The 18134-nt window shown below is 42.3% G+C and overlaps 1 protein-coding gene across 4 annotated transcripts in view; it reads right to left on the bottom strand.

Moving 5' to 3' along the window:
- Positions 1 to 18134, bottom strand: part of FGD3 (FYVE, RhoGEF and PH domain containing 3) — a gene marked incomplete at its 5' end in the record, with an annotated part of 102284 nt that overhangs the window by 27003 nt on the left and 57147 nt on the right. For all 4 annotated transcript variants that reach the window (XR_014226743.1, XM_082289078.1, XM_082289080.1 and 1 more), the window contains 6 exons: positions 1448 to 1506; positions 2301 to 2439; positions 7118 to 7274; positions 8351 to 8487; positions 9697 to 9786; positions 16477 to 17074. Coding sequence is in view for 3 of the 4 variants with exons in the window: in XM_082289078.1 (XP_082145204.1) it covers positions 1448 to 1506; positions 2301 to 2439; positions 7118 to 7274; positions 8351 to 8487; positions 9697 to 9786; positions 16477 to 17074 (1180 nt within the window). The remainder of the gene's footprint in view (positions 1 to 1447; positions 1507 to 2300; positions 2440 to 7117; positions 7275 to 8350; positions 8488 to 9696; positions 9787 to 16476; positions 17075 to 18134) is intronic.

The raw sequence follows: 18134 nt of genomic DNA, 5'->3' as shown, positions 1-18134 counted from the left end.
AAAAAACACCAAAAAAGAAACAAAAACTCAAACCATTAAAATGAACATACTGCAAACAAAATGGAAGGTGGGGGCTGTGGACTAAAACAAGTAAGTAAATCATCTAATCCCCAAAAGGCAGCAGATTTTTTCCACCAAATGGGATGATGAGCAAGAGATTCCACTAATTTTACAAACAAACAAAAAGCAAACAAACAACAGTGACCTTATCAAACGATATATTTTTTAAAGGAGAAACTAGAACACAAAAATAGATCCAAAACCTGAGGAATATTTGCACTTTTAGGAAAAGTCAGCTGTGGAAGCATGATTTATTTCTTCTACTGCACGACGACAGGAGAAAGCAGCCAACAATTAATTCAACCCTCCACTAACTTTTGGAGGTTTTGCTACAGCACTCGCTTTCCTTTTAGTTTGGCTTGGACCTCACGCAGCAAAATTATAGCAGCCTTTTCCAATGGATTCTTGTGTACTGACAGAAAAAGCAACTGAAACAAAAACGAATGAGCCGGTTGTTTCATATTCCTGATGTCTGCAGAGATACTGTACATAGCCCTCCAGAGAAGAGTTGTTAGAGGCCCCAAACCAGAAAATTTTCCACTAAAATATATCCTTATCACTAGTACATGCTAGACTCAAATAGAAACGGATGGTTTCCTAACTGTTTTCAGACATACTGACAATACACAGACATCAGCTGGTTACTTCCCCATAGCAGCCACAGGAAACGTGGTCTCACAGTGTCCCCACCAGCTGGGAGAGGAAGTAATGGTCTGATAGGGAAGGGAATATAAACTTTGCACCCCCAAATGGCCAGAGGGTGCTAAGACAGATACAGAGCATTTCAGGTCTGTTAGATACAAAATGTCCTGAGACACCTGGGTGCACATCTGCAGCTATAAAGCCCTTTTACTTTAATGGTAATGCACTGGCTCGTCTATATGTAAAACATGTGCTCATGTCCAAAATCTCCACAGTCTGACTGCCCAGCTTTTGAAGCACAGCTTTCCAAAGCTACCGATGCATGCAAAGTGCACATTCTGTGCACTTAAGATGAGCTAAAATCAAATGAAAGCAACCTTCATTCTGTTGAAGACCTGCAGGACTGAAAAACTAGTGTGAAAATCTGCAAGGACACCTTGTGAATGGACCTAATTGGAATACTTTCAACATTTTTCAAGGAAAAGCAAATAATGAGTTTTATGAAGACTTCCTTTCCCAACTCATTGGGTCCTTAAGAATGAGGGAAGTGGAATTTAAGACAAACAATACACAGAAACTGCATTTACAGTAAAAAGAGCTCAGACATCCAACACATGTTTAAAGTCTGACTGACAGTCAGGTATTCCTCCCCAGTCTACCGTACTGAGCCTGTTGCAGTAGGAGGCCCTCAGTTTAGCCAAGTGTTTCAGTCAGATCACGATTCCATTCTGGAATTGCTACTCACCATCTTCCGGATGGCTGCATTGGAATGGTTCGCTGCTGTCGATATCAGCTCCAGTGACTCTGCAATAAAGGTGTCAACGGTTATGCATTCTCTAGATTATACCTTGTAATGGCACCTTGGGGGATGGGTTCACCTCTCTGATTATTGTTTTTCCTTCCTTATAATGTTACATAAGCAATTATAGACACAATCACTTCTGCATATTCAGCTGATCTACATCTCATCTTTCTCTCCTAAAAATCTAGATGAGCCAAAGCACAGTGACAAAAAACCCTCGCCGTCTAGGAATCACCTACTAAAAGTTAAGTCTCACTGAAGTCTTCCCAAGCATATTTTTAAGACTGTTTTCCTAAAACAGGGCTTGCCTGCTTATGGTAATATGGACCCTCTTTTGGTTGAGATCAAAAACTCCTCGTAATCAAGAGAAGTCCATTTCCCCTGTTTCACCATATAAACAGAGTCTAACAGGCTTTCTTGCCAAGAAATACACCGTTAAATACAATACAAATTTAAAACAATTCTTCCTTTCTTCCTCTGGCTATTGCAAGGATGTCCTCCTGTCTTTGTCCTTGGCCACACAATGGATTAAATAAAAATGTCAGATGTTCTACTACAGCAAACGTCAACATATTGTCACCGTTCATTTGCCAAAGCTGCTTTCATTCCTAGAGCTGGCATTCCAACCCTTTTCTTCTCAACTCCAGAAGCATTCAAAATCCTTTTGCTTGGCCGTAATTTGATTAATTCAAATCTCCATTTCTAACATAGTCCTGGTTGTAAATATCTGAACATGTGAAGAAAAAACTGCCCAAGATTTCATTGAGCTTTTAGACAGAAAGGAGTTTACGTGTACTTTCAGCATCTTTCCTGTCTGGAGATTCTTCCGGAAGTTTCTTTAAATAGTCCTTCAGGAGAAGCTCATAACGAGGAATCCTTTGCACTGGTTCAAGCATGTGATGCTGCAAAGTCAGGTTCCCACACACCTCCTGTTTCTGTAATGGAGAGAACACAAGAACAGGAGGTTTTGGGTTTGTTCCTGCCTTTGGTGTTTAACAGCAAGGAAAAATGACCATTCACATACAGCTAGAGGAATGTACAGGAACTTCTCAAGCTCTCATGGATCGACAGACTCATTAGGTTGGAAAAGACCCTTGAGATGATCAAGTCCAAACATAAACCTAACACTTCCAAGGCCACCACTTAACCAAGTCCACAACTGCCACATCTGCATATCTTTTAAATCCCTTCAGGGATGGTGATTCCATCACTGCCCTGGGCAGCCTGTGCCAGGGCTGGGCAACCCTTTCCATGAAGAAATTTTCCCTAATATCCAGTCAAAACCTTCCCCTGGCACAGCTTGAGACCATTCCCTCTTGTCCTGTCCCTGTTCCCTGGAAGCAGAGCCTGACCCCCCTGGCTGCCCCCTCCTGTCAGGGAGTTGTAGATAGCGGGAAGGTTCCCCCTGAGCCTCCTTTTCTCCAGGCTGAGCCCCTTTCCCAACTCCCTCAGCCCCTTCCCAGCTCCGTTCCCTCCTCTGGACATGCTCCAGCCCCTCAAGGTCATTCTTGTTGTGAGGAGCCCAAAACTGACCCCAGGAGCTGAGGTGGGGCTTCACCAGTGCCCAGCACAGGGGATGGGCACTGCCCTGGTCCTGCTGCCCCACCATGGCTGGAACAGCCTGGGTGCCCTGGTCCTTCTTGCCCACCTGGGCTCCTGTTCAGCTGCTGCCACCAGCACCCCCAGGGCCTTTCCTGTTGGGCCCTTTCCAGCCCCTCTGGCTCAGCCTGGAGCTGCAGGGGCTGTTGTGACCCAAGGACAGGACCCGGCACTTGGCCTTGCTGAACCTCAGACCACTGGCCTTGGATCCAGCCTCTCCAGATACAACCATGGAGCCTTGCTGCCCAACAGCAGATATCAGAGCTGACAGGTTTTATGTGAATCTTCATTTCATGTCTGGCTTTTTCTGCCAATATGCAACTCTCTTCTTTCAGAAGGCTCAGAAAAGCTCTTCCCATCCATGGCCCTGTGCAGCATTGTTCTCCCAACTACATGAAATCAGAATGCCCCCAGGGATATATTGCTTGCCAGAGCTCACTGTATGAGCAGCAGACACACTGCTCACACACCAGCTTTGAAAGGCGGAGCACTCTCAAATTCTACTTTTTTTTCACTTGGCCAAAAAGGGGAGGAGGTTTGAGTCTAATTACACTAAATATCACCCAATAAGGCACTGATGTGCTCTGCATGCAATGGCACCGAGTATTGCAGTGTACCTGTTTTCATAGGATCCTGTGAAGCAAAAGAGTATTTCTATTTAAAAGAGGAGAGATGAGAATCTCAGTAAGAACCAGTAACTTGCTTTAAAGCACACAGGAAGTTTCTGCTGGCGATGTAATCTGACTCCACAGCAGCATGTTAACCACAGACACACACAAGGTCTTCTACACAGCATTATTTTTACATCAGCCCACTAATGTTGTCTGTTCTAGCGTAAGCAGCCTCTACAACCATATTAATTTCACAGTGCGTTTCTCAGAGAAAGGAACTTGTTTCAAGTATCTGAAATTTCCTCATAAATATTCCAGCCCACACCATGCTGCTGACTCGCTCCATTCTCACAGCAAGGCTGGAGATAATAGGATGAATGTCTGAGAGAAAAATATTAGCTGTCCTTCCAGAAATTCAAAGGACTAAACTCGGTTTCAAGAATATCTTGTCACAGTGTAAAAGGGAGAGCAATATTTCTGTTTAGTGGAGCTGAAGTGAATTTATTGCCTCTCAGAGTTTTACGGCACCAGAAAACACAGCTGTGAAGGACAGAATCAGAGAATCCAGGGCAGAGAACTTCACGCTACTAGCACTTGGATTTTATTCCCAAATCCACTTACTATAACCTTCTTCATGTCCCTTTATTTCTGCAATAGGATGAAACTGAACATGGGACAGCATTAGGGAAGCAGAGGAGGAAGTCATTTCAAGACCCACTTCAGCTGCATTCACATGCAAATATACCTTTTTGAAAAGGCACCAGTGACAAAGCAAACTTCCAAACAGGAAAAGTTTCATGCCATGTGATGTTTAAAGTTTACTGAGTTTGCAGTAGGATTCTTTACTAGATAAATGTTTATTCTGTATTTAATTCGTGTAAGAATCCAAACCACATAAATACATATAATAGATAAAAATATAAATATATATTAAAAAGCTATATAATTATTTATTATATGTAGTATATACATCACAGTATACTTCTGTGATGGCATAAGGAGCAAGTTGACAGACCAAGTCATAATAAACTCACCAGCTATTAAGTTTTGGCCCCAGCAAGTAGATGTGAACAGAACAGAAAGTATTTTTATCTTCAAGGTCAGCTAATGTAAACTTGATAAATCACAGTCATCATCTTATTAATACCATATGATTTTTGTTTTCTGCTTTCCCTAATTTGACATAATTAGTAACAGTGAATGCCTTAAGCTGTATAGTATACATACACTACTCCATTAGCAGCTTAGGTAGACAGTACATCCCCGAAGGATCTCAGCACACTTCAGCTGGTATGTTGATAACTCTCAGGGGCTTTTGATAGTGCAGAGATATGTCAGATGAGTGGACTAAGCATTCTGGGTCCAATCTCTGCCTCCTGCAGCTATGATCGTTGAGCAACAGAGCAAAAGGTGCTGCGCAGGTGTGACTGAATAACCTACAGTGCAATTCTGTCATCAGCAGGCTTCTGAGCTGCACCTCCTACCTGCACTGCCAGTGCCCACACTGCCTGGCAAGAGTTCTGCTCATGGTCTGGAACAGGTGCAGATCAACAGGTAATACACATCATTTGTGTTGGAAGCTTGGTGGTGGGAAGAGACAGGTGAATTTTAGGGAAGGGAATTGCCTGTGCTATAGGGAAAACAGTCCCAAAAGGATTTACCCTGCAGAAAGTCATGGCTTGCCACAGGCTGGGGACAGCAAAACACAGTGCTGCTGCACATGCCCTTAGTGGGAGCAGGATGGGCGCAGGCAGAAAAAGGGCAAGAAAAGGCCATGTGGAGCAGCAGCGTGGCAGGAAAGGACCTCCCCCAGTCCTTGCTTCTCCAAACTTCTGTCTGAGTCTCTGACACAACCCTAAACCTCCACACAGGGCCTCTCCTCTCCCAGCTTGCTAGGGGATTACTTGATTCCTGACAGCTGGCCCAGCCACAATCCTCCCATTTAGGGCAGGCAGCTGCGCTCCCTGCTCAAGCTTAACCCACTCCTTGCCAGCCCTCCCCTCCCAAAGAACGGTATCTCCTTTCCCAGGAGTGCTGAAGGGATGCTCATGAGCGCGCTGGAGCCTGCATCTCTTCAGCTGGCCCAGGGGCCGAGCAGGATAGAGCAGTTTTATGGATACATCAGCGTAACCGGAGCTCTTCCCCTCTCCCTGAGCAGCTTTTCGTGTAATTATGAGAAAACACATGAAAATCCATGTTAAGCATCCTCCTGTGGAGCTATGACCCCACAAGCTGTGTGCCACTTTGGAAGCCTCAGGAAAACCAGACAAACAGGAGATGCTGTCAGTGACATGTCCAAACTCAAACCCACCCACTTCAAAATGAAAATGTATTAATTTAAAAAAAAAAAAAAATTTAGAAATGAGGGAGACAAATCCAAAAGAGTCAGAATTACTGGGCCAAGGGTCAAGTTTCATTCTGTGACTTCTGATACTCCTCTTAAACCACAGAATCTTGGAATGGTTTGGGTTGGAAGGGACCTTGAAGACCATCCAGTCCAACCCGTGTCCACTATCCCAGGTTGCTACAAGCCCCATCCAGCCTGGTCTTGAACACTTCCAGGGATGGGGCAGCCACAGCTTCTCTGGGCCGCGTGTGCCAGGGCCTCACCCCCCCCCCCCCCCCCCCCCCCCCAGGGAAGAGTTACTTTCCAATATCCCGTCTAACCCTGCCCTCTGTCATTTAAAGCCATATTTTAAAAAAAATTAAAAAATAAAAGCTTGACTGGAAAGAAGTTGTGTGTGAAATCTTTGAACCAGCAAAAGAGAAGAAAGGAATGCCACTAAAATAGTGTATTTTTAGTATTAGTGTCTTATTATCTTGACAATGTGTGTCATGAACTGGGAAACACACACTGAATTAAGTGAGGATCTCTCATTCCTGGTTCTGGCCAGCACAGAGTTAATTTTTTGCAGTCAACAGTAGGGGGTGCGCCCAGGACCCCAATGTTATTGGATAACACCTCAGGTCCTTGCCAGGCTGGAAGAGAGGGTCTCACTTCAGAGGAGAAGCTTTCTTATGGTGGAGCAAATGTGACCCACAGAGCAGTTTGGGTGATGCTGGTCCTGACCGGAGAGAATGGTTTGGGTGACGTGGCTGTAGTGGGATTGAGCACTGCACTTTTTCTTTAGTACACTTTTATTATTAATATTTTTGTTCTTACTGTTCGTTTTCTTATCTCATTGGCCTTTCCAGTAAATTGTTCTTACCCCAACCCATGATCTTTGCCTTTTGTGCCTCCAGCTCTCCTCTTCAGCCACTGTAGGGGGAGGGGGAGGGAAAAAGGGCAGAGGGGGGAAGCAAGGGAGAGGCAGTGTGGTTTTGGAGACCCTAAATTGGGGAGCACCACTCCTAAACCACAACAATCTCCGAGTCCTATTATGCCAATTAACAATTAACATACCTGTATATTCTGAACAACATCTTTGAAGGGAGAGGACCGCTGCATACATGTGTTCACTATGTCCATTGCCCTGTCAAAGTTCTTTACATATTCTCCATACATTTTCAGAAAAGGAGCAAGTTTCTGCAGGATATCTCCTAGCCGTGGGTTGACGCTCCTATGGCAAAGAGACAGGTAAGTACTGAAACCTCTGGAATCGATAGTATCTTCAGACAGAAAACACAGCTGTAAGATTTCCACAGTTGTCTCCCACAAGCACAACACTTAAACATATGTGCAATCAAGACAGGCTAAGTTTAGTTTAAGGTAATCTATAAAATACCCTAGATGAAACGTCAAAGATGAATCCTCATGTACAAGGGACGATATTTCTGCCCTCACTGTCTTAAGTGAAGAGCAGACTGACTACACATCATTAAAGAAACATCTATATATCTCTTCTGCCCGGCACAAAACCTCGTGGGAAACTTTTACATATTAAAAATAACCTTTTCCACCACAGCCAAACATCTGAATTGGTTTTAATGCAAAGAGATAGTTCAGTTCAGCTGAATCCCTAGGGACCAGCAACCCCAGGCTGGAGTAGCAGTAGCCACACATCTCTCTCCTCCAAAGTCAGGGCCAGGCAGAGAGCCAGCCATTCTTCCCCACTCTGCCCATGCAAGACCCTCGTTAGCCAGTTAAGAAGCTTGCAGGACACTGTGCAGCCAATGTGTCCCCTCAAATCAGGTTTCCTAGGTTAATTTACAATTAACCTTTCTACCTATCACTGCATTTCTGACTTATCTACAACCTACAGAATCATAGAACCATTAAGATTGGAGAAGACCTCCAAAATCAGCAAGTCCCATCTTCAACTTATTATAGTAGCCAAATTTTAATTGGTATTTGAAAATATTTATTTCAGCTATGGGGTCAAAACAAACAATTTCATTCCTTCCTAGTACTGCAATTTCGTAGTACTGCAATAATAGGAGAGTTGGAATGCAGTAAGGAAAACAGCCCCGGCAATACTTTGAACTGAAAAAACGCTCACAATGTATTCTGGAAATTTTGAGTGCTCAGGCCTACTCTTTAAGTCAGAAATGTTTGAGAGACTTCATATTAACATATTAAATAACTACTGTAACTACTGCATTAAACAGTAAAAAATTCTGAAGTAGACTAGGCCTTATGGTTGCTTTAGTTTCTTGAAAACGTATTTTTTACATAATTATAATGACAGCTACCTACCATTCTTGTGTAATTCTTGTTTTGAGCTCAGGAAGAAGAAATTGTCCATGGAAACAATAGATGGAAGAAATATTTGAGAAGATGCCTGTTATCACTTCAGATGAAATCCCTGCTTCGGACAATTTAGTGCAAAAAACCTGCAGAAGGCAACAAGACAGTACCAACATTTCTTTACAAAAATCAGTCCTAGACATGCTGATTTTAGATTGCAGTTTTGCAAAGCTGACTGCTTAGAACAGAGCTACAGGATCTGATCCCTGGTAGCCAGTCCTTGGAGTCTTCAGGAGGTTCACAAAACTTAAGCCCACTGTCACCCAGGGTTAGATATATCACTATAGGCCATAAAAAACCTAGGAAAATCTGAGCTGTAATTAAAAAAAGATTGAAATTACTGAGATCAGACATCTCATGTTTGGGAGTGCAAGCTGCAAAGAACATTCAGTCCCTCAAAAGCATTTACTGCTATTTACACAAAGCAAAATAAACCATGTGCTTGGGTTTTTCTCAGTAGGAAAAATTACACTGTACCAAACAAAAGGGAAAGACATTCCCTAGATTTCTGTGGTCTAGAAACAGTCTCTGCTCATCTAATACAAACACTGCAAGTCTTCCATAGAGCTCCAAGAGTTGGAGGGTGAAGGGCTCTCCAAGTTACAGCTTCTAACAATATTGCTAGCCAGGCCACAGTTTTCTAATTTTTTTTTCCTTCTCCTCATTTTTTAAAAGCACTTGGCTAGCAATGTGTCTCATCCTCATTTTTATTTCCTTCCTGCACATTCATGGGTTTTTTTCTTTGGGATAATTATAGAAATGCCTGAATTGTGTAGCGTCAACTCAGTCTATGGGGAAGAAAGTTCAGACTCATCACACCAGTTTTACTTCTTCCCCATGTGTAAACATGATGGACAACAATTACAAAACACAGTGGTAAAAAAATAGTTCATTGTAAGCGTGGGGCTGACACATGTGGCCTGATTTTAGTAAAACTTCAACTTCTTGCACATCAAAGAGCAATCACAGATTTCATCATTTCTTAGTGCCTTCATTGTCCCTGTTGTTTCCTCCCTCATACACCCAGGGAGGAACCAAATGCTGTCAATGTCTGTGTCTTGGGCTGCTGCTCTCCCATTCCCCTTTCTGTCATCCCTATCCTCTGGTTCCTTCTCAGAGAACCTTCTTGCCCAAAGCTCGCCTCTGGGACCCATGGCACACAGCCTGGCAAGCAAACTCCATCTTCCACCTACACACAGCATTTGCAGTATATTGAGTTATAGCTTAGGCAATGGACAGGCGACAGCATTGCTGCTCACTGAAAAGAATGGAGAGTTAATTCAAAATGGAATTACCTGGTCCAAGAGGTGGAGTCTTTTAACGTACGCTTCTTCTGTATGGAGCAGCTCATTGGCGATGTTGAATAGCTGTTGGGGCTCTGTGCACTGAAAAAACAGTTACAAATTACACAATCCGTCTGCACCTACACACTTAAGTTCCACCAACTGTTCTCTTTTTCATTTTGTCGGTGGCCAAAATCCCTACCAGAAGAGGAGCCTGGAGTGAAAGATGTTAACACATTTCAGAATCCGCTCCACATCCCTCAAAAGATCACTTTGCTCCAGAGACATTTTTAATGCTGTTTTCTGAAAGAGCAATTAGTAATGCAATCAGTGGCTGGTCAGAACATCACTTGAGCTCAGTACGGTTTTATAAAAAGAACAGGAACGTCCTCTAAACCTGGAAATAAGTCTAGTCTATTTGAAAAACACAGCAATAGACTGTAAACCAACTGTTCTCCTTTTTGAACTCAAGTCCTGTGACTAAAACAAAAACTAGAAACCAGGCTGTTTGGCCAGATTTCTAACTTGACCAACACAGCATTACTCTCTATGGCACATTTCTAAGATTTTTGTGCAGCTTTAAACATGGGCCAATTCCCTGGAAAGAATTTTCATCAAGGTAACCCAAATCACTCAGTGAAGCCATTCATCAAGCTCATTTTAAAAAGTAGAATGAGAAATGACTACTTAAAAACCCTATATACAGCTATAAAGCACCCACTTTAAGCACAGTTTAGCCAAAAGCTACATAGACCCTTTGCCCTCTAAGTGCTTAAAAATACCTGAATTACTAGAATACAGGCTTGAGCTTCCCAACACTCTTTTAAAGTGTTAGACTTTAAACATCATGCCTACATCTAATGAAACCAGTCCAGAACAGAGCTTGTGTTCAGGAATACAAACATGGAAAATGGGCAGCAAGGATGATCAAATGTAGGGAAACTATACTGGGCTGGATCCAGAAAAAAAGACAAATGCAATGAAGGTAAGAGGTGCATTAATGATTCCTGGAATGGAGAACATCAACTGGGCACAATTAATCACTATTTCTATGGGAAAACTGAAAGGCATCAAATAAAATCACCAAGGTGCTGCTTCAGGAGCTGCTTCCTCAAGCAACGCAACACTGGCGGCAATAACCTTCACACAGGTTCGCAAAAGAACCAGAAATATCCATAGAGTCAAAATTCAGCTGAATTAAACACATGAGGCAATTTCCAGTTCAGGAAGCACCTGGGCCTGTCACCAGCAGCAGTGCTCCATCCCAAATGCCTGTCTCTCGTGCTCTCATTTGGGGCAAGGACTTCTAGACATAACCCTGTGGGCCACCGTCAGATTGTTGGAAAATATCAAATAAAGGCTCTCTTTAAGCTTCTTCAACACCTTATTTTGTTTCCAAATAAAGTTGATGAGAAAAATTTAAACCCCCCCCCCCATCCCCCACACACACTCAGACAAACTGCAGTACAACTGAAAGCCTCAAAGGCTTTTCAAAGAGAGCCATGAACTCAAACAAATCAGATCCACAGTTATCCTACATGGAATGATCTGTCACTTGGCATGAAGTACCCACAACTCCATGATGTAAGTATTATTGAAGGAAAGTGAATAGCTTTTCTTTATTTGAAGAAACATCAGACTTCCTTTGAAGCAATCCCTCTTTTTCCAGGCACAAATCTGGAGAGAGGCAAACATGACATGAGTGAAGGTTTGACATGGGCTTAGTCTGCCCTGCCACTCAAATTATTCCAAGTCATTTCAAATATTCTTTTAAGATCTTTCAACATGCTACACAACATCCTGGTCTCCTTTCAATATGTATTAACATTTAGGGGAAGAGAAAAAAAATCGCAGCACAATAAGTTTTCAAATTGTTCCAAGCAAATACATCTTATTACAGTTTGCACTGATCAAACCCAGTAACTACAAGGATCTCTCACTGATAAAGAATTTATCTGCTGGTTTTGCTGGGCACAAAGGAGCGCTCAGATGAAAGGCACTGATGTAACCAGCTAGCATGCCAACCACCAAGAGCATCCTTTGAGTTGTTTGAATTCAGAATTGGAAAAATACTTATTTCCAAGCAAATACATTTGTACTCAGAAGTAAATCTTTATATAGTGCACGCATGTTTTAACCTCCTGACCTTCACCATCTGTAATACAGTGTATATTTCAAAAAAACTTGCTGACATCTGCTTAAATACCACACAAGTGTTGAATAGACTCAGCTTGAGCTCAGTTTTACAGGGTGACTCTATCTTCAGTTACTCTCTCTGCTAGGCAGAGAGGTAGATAGGCACATTTCTCAGGCAAATTTGCAACATATTTGCCTTTTATTGGGCATAATGTTTTAAATTAAATTGTAGATTAATTAAATGTGAGGCAGTCCCATTCTTCTAACTTCATTTTTTGCCATGGCAGGACAGCTTTAGCAAAGCCTGAGCCATCATTCATTTCACTAGGAACAGGATATTTCATGGTCCATGTTTCTGAAGGAAAAGTAAAATAAATTTGCAAACTGAGATTATGCTCTGCTTTGCGCAGTGCTCTTGCTGGCTGACTGCTCGTCACAGCCACAGTATCTCCTGTGCAGTCATACACTAGAACTTTATATCTACTGCAGAGGCTGGGCGGAACAGTTGAGCTGGTGGGGTGACAAGAAAGATGAGAAAACCGAAGAGGGAGGTGTTGACTTCACAACACCGCAAGTTCACTGCAGTGCTCAAAGCAGGATGATGCTCTTTCATTTCTTTGTGGAAGATTCAAAAATCCATTTTCAGCTGCAACTGTCCATAAAACATTTTAAATAAAAGGAAACAGCAACCCGAAAACAAACAGAACCAGCTTCCCATGAAGGTCAGATTCACGCTTGGAATACATTTGCAGCTCAAATACGCCAGTCACAGGCACAGATTGGCACACACTGGTCTGCTTTGTGCAATTAAGTGGCCACAATCCAGCTGGACGCCCAGGGGTGTGGCTGGGCCAAGGATTCATGGAGGCAAAGACTGACCTGTCTATCACAAAAAAAGCAAATTTGAAACTAAAATGTTAAGTACATACAAAGCTTAACACGAGAAAACTTGGGCAATGTCCTGCTGCAACCATTTTTCATACAACGGGTGTGTGCAACTATATTCGGCCAGCATGTCTCTCACACAGAGCTTTCAGCATATCTTGCAAGAGAACTGCTGGAATAGAGCTTAAATCACACACAGTTTTGCTTCAAAACCCCACCAGTCAGCCCTACAAAGAACACAAAAAGTCCCGAAAGATTATAGACCACTTCCTACTCAACAATGCTGAAAACAATATGGAAAAGTTATGATATGCTTGGTTGTCTTTGTTGCACTGAGATCTCATTTTCCTTAAGATATTTAAACCAAATATCATGATGATGACGATGGCATATCTGAATTTTCTCAACCAGCATTATGACTAAAACATTGACCTATGGACCTTTTTTCCAGAATATACATGGAGATAATCTCGCCCAAAGGTCTGAGTAGCAGGACTGCAGGCCAAATTTTACAACACACACTGGACAATGAAATTAGAAGTGAAACTCCAGCCACGTACAGGCAGAATGGAAGCATGTGTCAGTGAATGCATGAGACCCATATAATACTCCATTGTTAACATTTACACAGCAGGAAGCAGGACAGATGGAGAAAATCTTTTTTTTGGTGATTACAAATGAGCAGATATTACTCTTGGTGAAAAAATACCTAAATAAAAAGCTATGAACCACTGATAGCCCTCCCAGAAGCATTACTCAGTCTCTCAGGCTTCTCAGCAGAAGTCTTGGGACTTTGGAGCATGACAGTCCCTCAGTCTCACTTTCCTGTCACTTCTTTTCTTTGTAACCATCAAGGTTAATGGGCATCACTTCCTGACATTTTCTAAGACTTTACCAAAACTAATAAGCTCCCCTTGTTCATTTTCATTTTGATAAAAGATAACTGGAAATCCCAGTAAGTCACTCCTGAGATTTTACAATATAATTTGTGCTAATAGTGAGCCCTGTTAGACTGCTGCAGACTCCTAAAGGACGTCACATCACTGCAGAGCTAAACCTAGACTAAATAAAAAATACCAAGCACATGTAAGGCAAGGTTGCCTTCCCCAGCCATGGGTTGTGTGAAAGCTTGGGTGGAACATGGAGAGATATCTGAAGTAGAAAAGAATAGTTGTTCATGAGCTTCACTTACCCTGATATCCTAGGAGTTACTGAGCCATCATTAAATCACTCTGCAGCTGTACTAATGCATCCTCCTCCAACTATAACAACTTGCATATTTAATGAGACCACTGATTACCTTCATGATGCAGCTGCAAAGCCTGGTACTAGGGGTAGGAGGGGGAAGGGAGGAAAAAGACTCTCCCAACTTAAGGCTTTCTGAAGGAGATGAGGTCTCTCCCCAGCTCCCAAGCCAGCAGCTGGTGCCAACTGAACTCTCCTCTCTTCCTTCAAGCAGGAAAATTATCAATTTTGCCGAGGGTGATGTGAAATTCCAGCCTAAGAATAACCATGGAACAAGTCAACTTTGAATCACATTAGCTCTGCTTGCTGGAAGCTATGGCCCTTCACGCTAACCCTGAGTCTGTAGTGCCCCAAATCTGCAATGGAATCAAAGGGGGGAGCAGGAAATGACCTCAAGTTGTGCCAGGGGAGGTTTAGATTGAATATCAGAAAAAAGTCTCTTGGGCATTGGAAGAGGCTGCCCAGGGAAGTGGTGGAGTCACCACCCCTGTAAGTGTTCAAAAAACAGGAAAATGTGGTGCTTAGGGACACAGTGTAGTGATGGATCTGTCAGTGTTAGGGTAGTGGTTGGACTCAATGATCTTGGAGATCTTTTCCAACCTTAGTGATTCTGTGATTTTATGTTGACACTTGACACAGAAATTGGCTTCACCCAGTATGTCCCAGAAGAGGGCACAATCTTTACACTGAAGAAGAGGCAGCTGCTCTCTCAGCCTTCCTCCTCTATGTGGCTGCAAAAGCAAGGTGATTTAGTGTGCCTTGGTCATCCTCAAAACTGCCTTTTGGAAGGGGAAATCAACTCAAATTGCAAGGGGAAAACCTGCAGTGTATCATATAAATGCACCTCAGGAAGAAGGGTAATAAAAAAAACCAAAACAAACGAGTTTCTTCTGGAGATACCTCTCTCACAAATTCAACAGGTGAGCTCCAGAGAATTACAACCTCATAACTTTGTGTTTTGTCATCCTTATTTCCTACTATGTGGACACTTAACCTAAGGAACAAGACTTAAAACCAGCCATCAAATCATCAATATCTTACAAAATATTGGTATTTGTCAACAAAGCACTTCTCAATCACGTTCATGGGGTTGTCACAGTTGGTTTGATACAGTATTCCTAGTCCAAACTGTAAATTTAATTACCAGATAAAAGATTTTTTTAATGTAATGTATTATTTTCCAGGAGTTGGACTTTGATGATCCTTATGGGTTCCTTCCAACTCAGGATATTCTACGATTCTATGGCTTCTCGCTGGTCAGTTACAACTAACAACATATCCTTTAAATAATACTTCAGTTGCACACATGCGCATACATACACATTGTGAATATGAAACAAAGACTGTTACTGTGTGTGTATGTATGTATAAACACACTCTTGTCGAGCTCTGAGGTGCAGAACTTTGTGCACACCACTTACCTGCATGCCATTTTCATCATTCTTTTACAGTCACCAGCTGATTGACCTAGAAACTAAGAAATGCATTCTAATGTCCACATTTCCTGAGGGACAAGCTCTTGGCAGCCACAAATCATTATATACTTGGTGATTTCAACAGAACCACCCTATTTGTACAAACTGAGGTATGGACACTGCACTTCACTAGCTATTAGCTGCAGCTGCTCATCATATTCTTCAAAACACAAAAATCCCATGTATTAACTTTACTGTCATCATAGCTTGGGGGGAAAATAACCTAACAAACCCAAACACCCCCAAATACAAACAAAAAGACCCACCAAAGAAAAATTGCAAAAAGTGGAACATTTTGCAGACATTTTGCATTATTCCATTTTGTTTTTCTGGAAAAATCTAATCCATTTTAACAGCACTATTTCTAAAAATAACTGTCTTGATAAACTGATAACAAAGGAATCTGTCAGTAATCTTGCATAGCTGCTGCAAATACACAATGGCCTGGACTACATTAGTCTAGAATCAAAGAAATAGCTCTTTTCTAGCTACAGATTCCTGAAGAGTAATTTGACATTGAAACAACTTCTTTGCACTCAAGAAGTGGTCACACCAACAAAAGCACAGGTTTTTGTAAAAAACACTCTAAATTTTGTGTGACACAAGACTCTGATCGTGCCTGTTCTACTCAGATGCAAGGCCCTGACCCTGCAGGATGCACTATTCAATTAGCTCTCTGAATAACACAAAGCCCCATGGAAAACAACGTGCTCTAACAAGCTGAACCTAGACAAACCCAAATAACAGATACGAGGTGGGAGTCTTGACCTACAAAAGTATATGAATTTTAGCAGCTTACCTCTGGCTGTGATGGATTCTCTTATATGAGACCTTTTAAAGCAAGATGGGAACATTTCTAAAAAAACTATCTAGGTCAGGAGCAAGTTAGGACCTTCATAAAGCAGGAAATGATACTGACTATCATGATCCTTTGATGAAAAACCAATCAAACAAATAATCCAAACAACGTATGAAAGGGACGCAAGAGACCTCTTGCAAGTGCCAGGAACTGGTTTCCGAGCATTTGATAGCAATGAACCAACTCCCTTACCTTGTTTACATCCAAATACTCTAACTTTGGCACTTCTGCTATCTCTTGCTCCTCACTGCTTCCTTCATCAATGTCACTGTCCTCATCCTGCGTGGAGTCTCTCTTCTGCTCCGCAGAGGAAGGTTTGGTGCCCTTTCTGTCAGGTTCTGCCTCTCCTGGGTTCCCAGCCATGCTGGGCTTCTTCTGCTCTGCCCCTTCTTCACTGGGGAATGTTTCCCCGGCCACGCTACAAGAAGGACTGTCAATGCCACTGTCTCTGTTGGGAATTTTACCATTCCCATTCAGTTCTGCAGTTGAGTCTTTGTTGCCAAGCTCCTCTTCGGGCTCTTTGCTCACAGCCACAGCAATACAGTCTTCATGGCTTTTGTTATCACCTATGCTCAGCTCTTTAATTTTCATTATGTCTGTGTTAGTTAGATCCATACTGCATGGTATGTTGGGCTCAGCTTCATCCAGTTCAGTTTTGTCATTTGTGGAAGAGCCACTGGAAGCCGCTGTGTCACAGTCACATGAGCTCATCTGCTTGGATGAGTCCAGGACAGGCTCCATCTTAAGAGCTAAATTTAGCTGGTTTCTTTGAAGAACATGAACAGGTTGCCTGTGGGTGAAGAGAAAGCACCACAGTCATATTAACACTCAGGTTTCACGAGTGCCCTGAAAGAGACGGTCTGTCTGTCATTTGATTCAAGTTGTATTCCTTGCACCCCACTGACAAACCCAGGAGGCAAGAGTGTGCACACATTGCAACAATAATGACCACCCAACAACATCCAATAAAAAAACTTCACCCATACATTCTACTGAAATGGTACCACCAGAATCCTGGGCCTTTGGTGCTTCCCATGTCACCTTGAAGAACAGTCTGGTTTGAGGGTTTGGAGAAGGAATAGCCTTTAAAAAGAAGGAGCTGGTTCTGGGCTCATTTAAACAGGAACTCTCATTCTTCAACAGAACCAAGCCTTTGGGACAAGGTATTTTCTGTCAGAGAGGGTGTACTGAAGCATGGGAAGGCACTACTTTTCCTCTTTGAAAGACACCAGGTTCACGCAGGTGATAACAAACTCCAAGGCACAGTATGGTGCCTGTCTTCATCTCCCTCTTTGTGGACAAAACAACAAACAACCCATCACTTAGCTCCACCCAGCAGATTCATTCTTCAGGGAAAGTTTTCATGTGTTCATAAAATGAGCTGGTTTTACAGCAAAATACATATATTTTATCCAGTTTAGGGTCTTTCATATACAAAGTTTCAGAACAGCTGCTGTTCTACACAACACTGTTTCACAGTACACTATGCCCCTCCCTGCCTCCAAGAAGCAAGATCTGATGCTTATTATATCTTAGACAGAAAACTCAATTATTTCATATAACAATCAAGTTCCTATATGCAATTCCCACATCAAGCCAGCTTACAGAAAGCAGACTGTGGGCTACTTGCCTCTTTTAGAATCTTACCAAATTTAGCAGGTCTTAAGCTCCTTAAGCACAACTGTATACAACAAACTAAAATTCACAGCTTTTAGAAAAAGATACTTTGTCCTCAGTGAAGCTTTGCACTTCCAGTAGAAAACATCCCAAGAGGATTTTCTATGTGATCATTACAGTTAATGTTTTCTACTATTATATCCTAAGTTAAAAATGCAGGAAAGGGAGATGAG

Source organism: Coloeus monedula (assembly GCF_965178545.1).
Source record: "Coloeus monedula genome assembly, chromosome: 11".
NCBI lineage: Eukaryota > Metazoa > Chordata > Aves > Passeriformes > Corvidae > Coloeus > Coloeus monedula.
The sequence above is the reverse complement of the archived record's forward strand: the minus strand, read 5'-3'. Positions and strand labels throughout refer to the sequence as shown.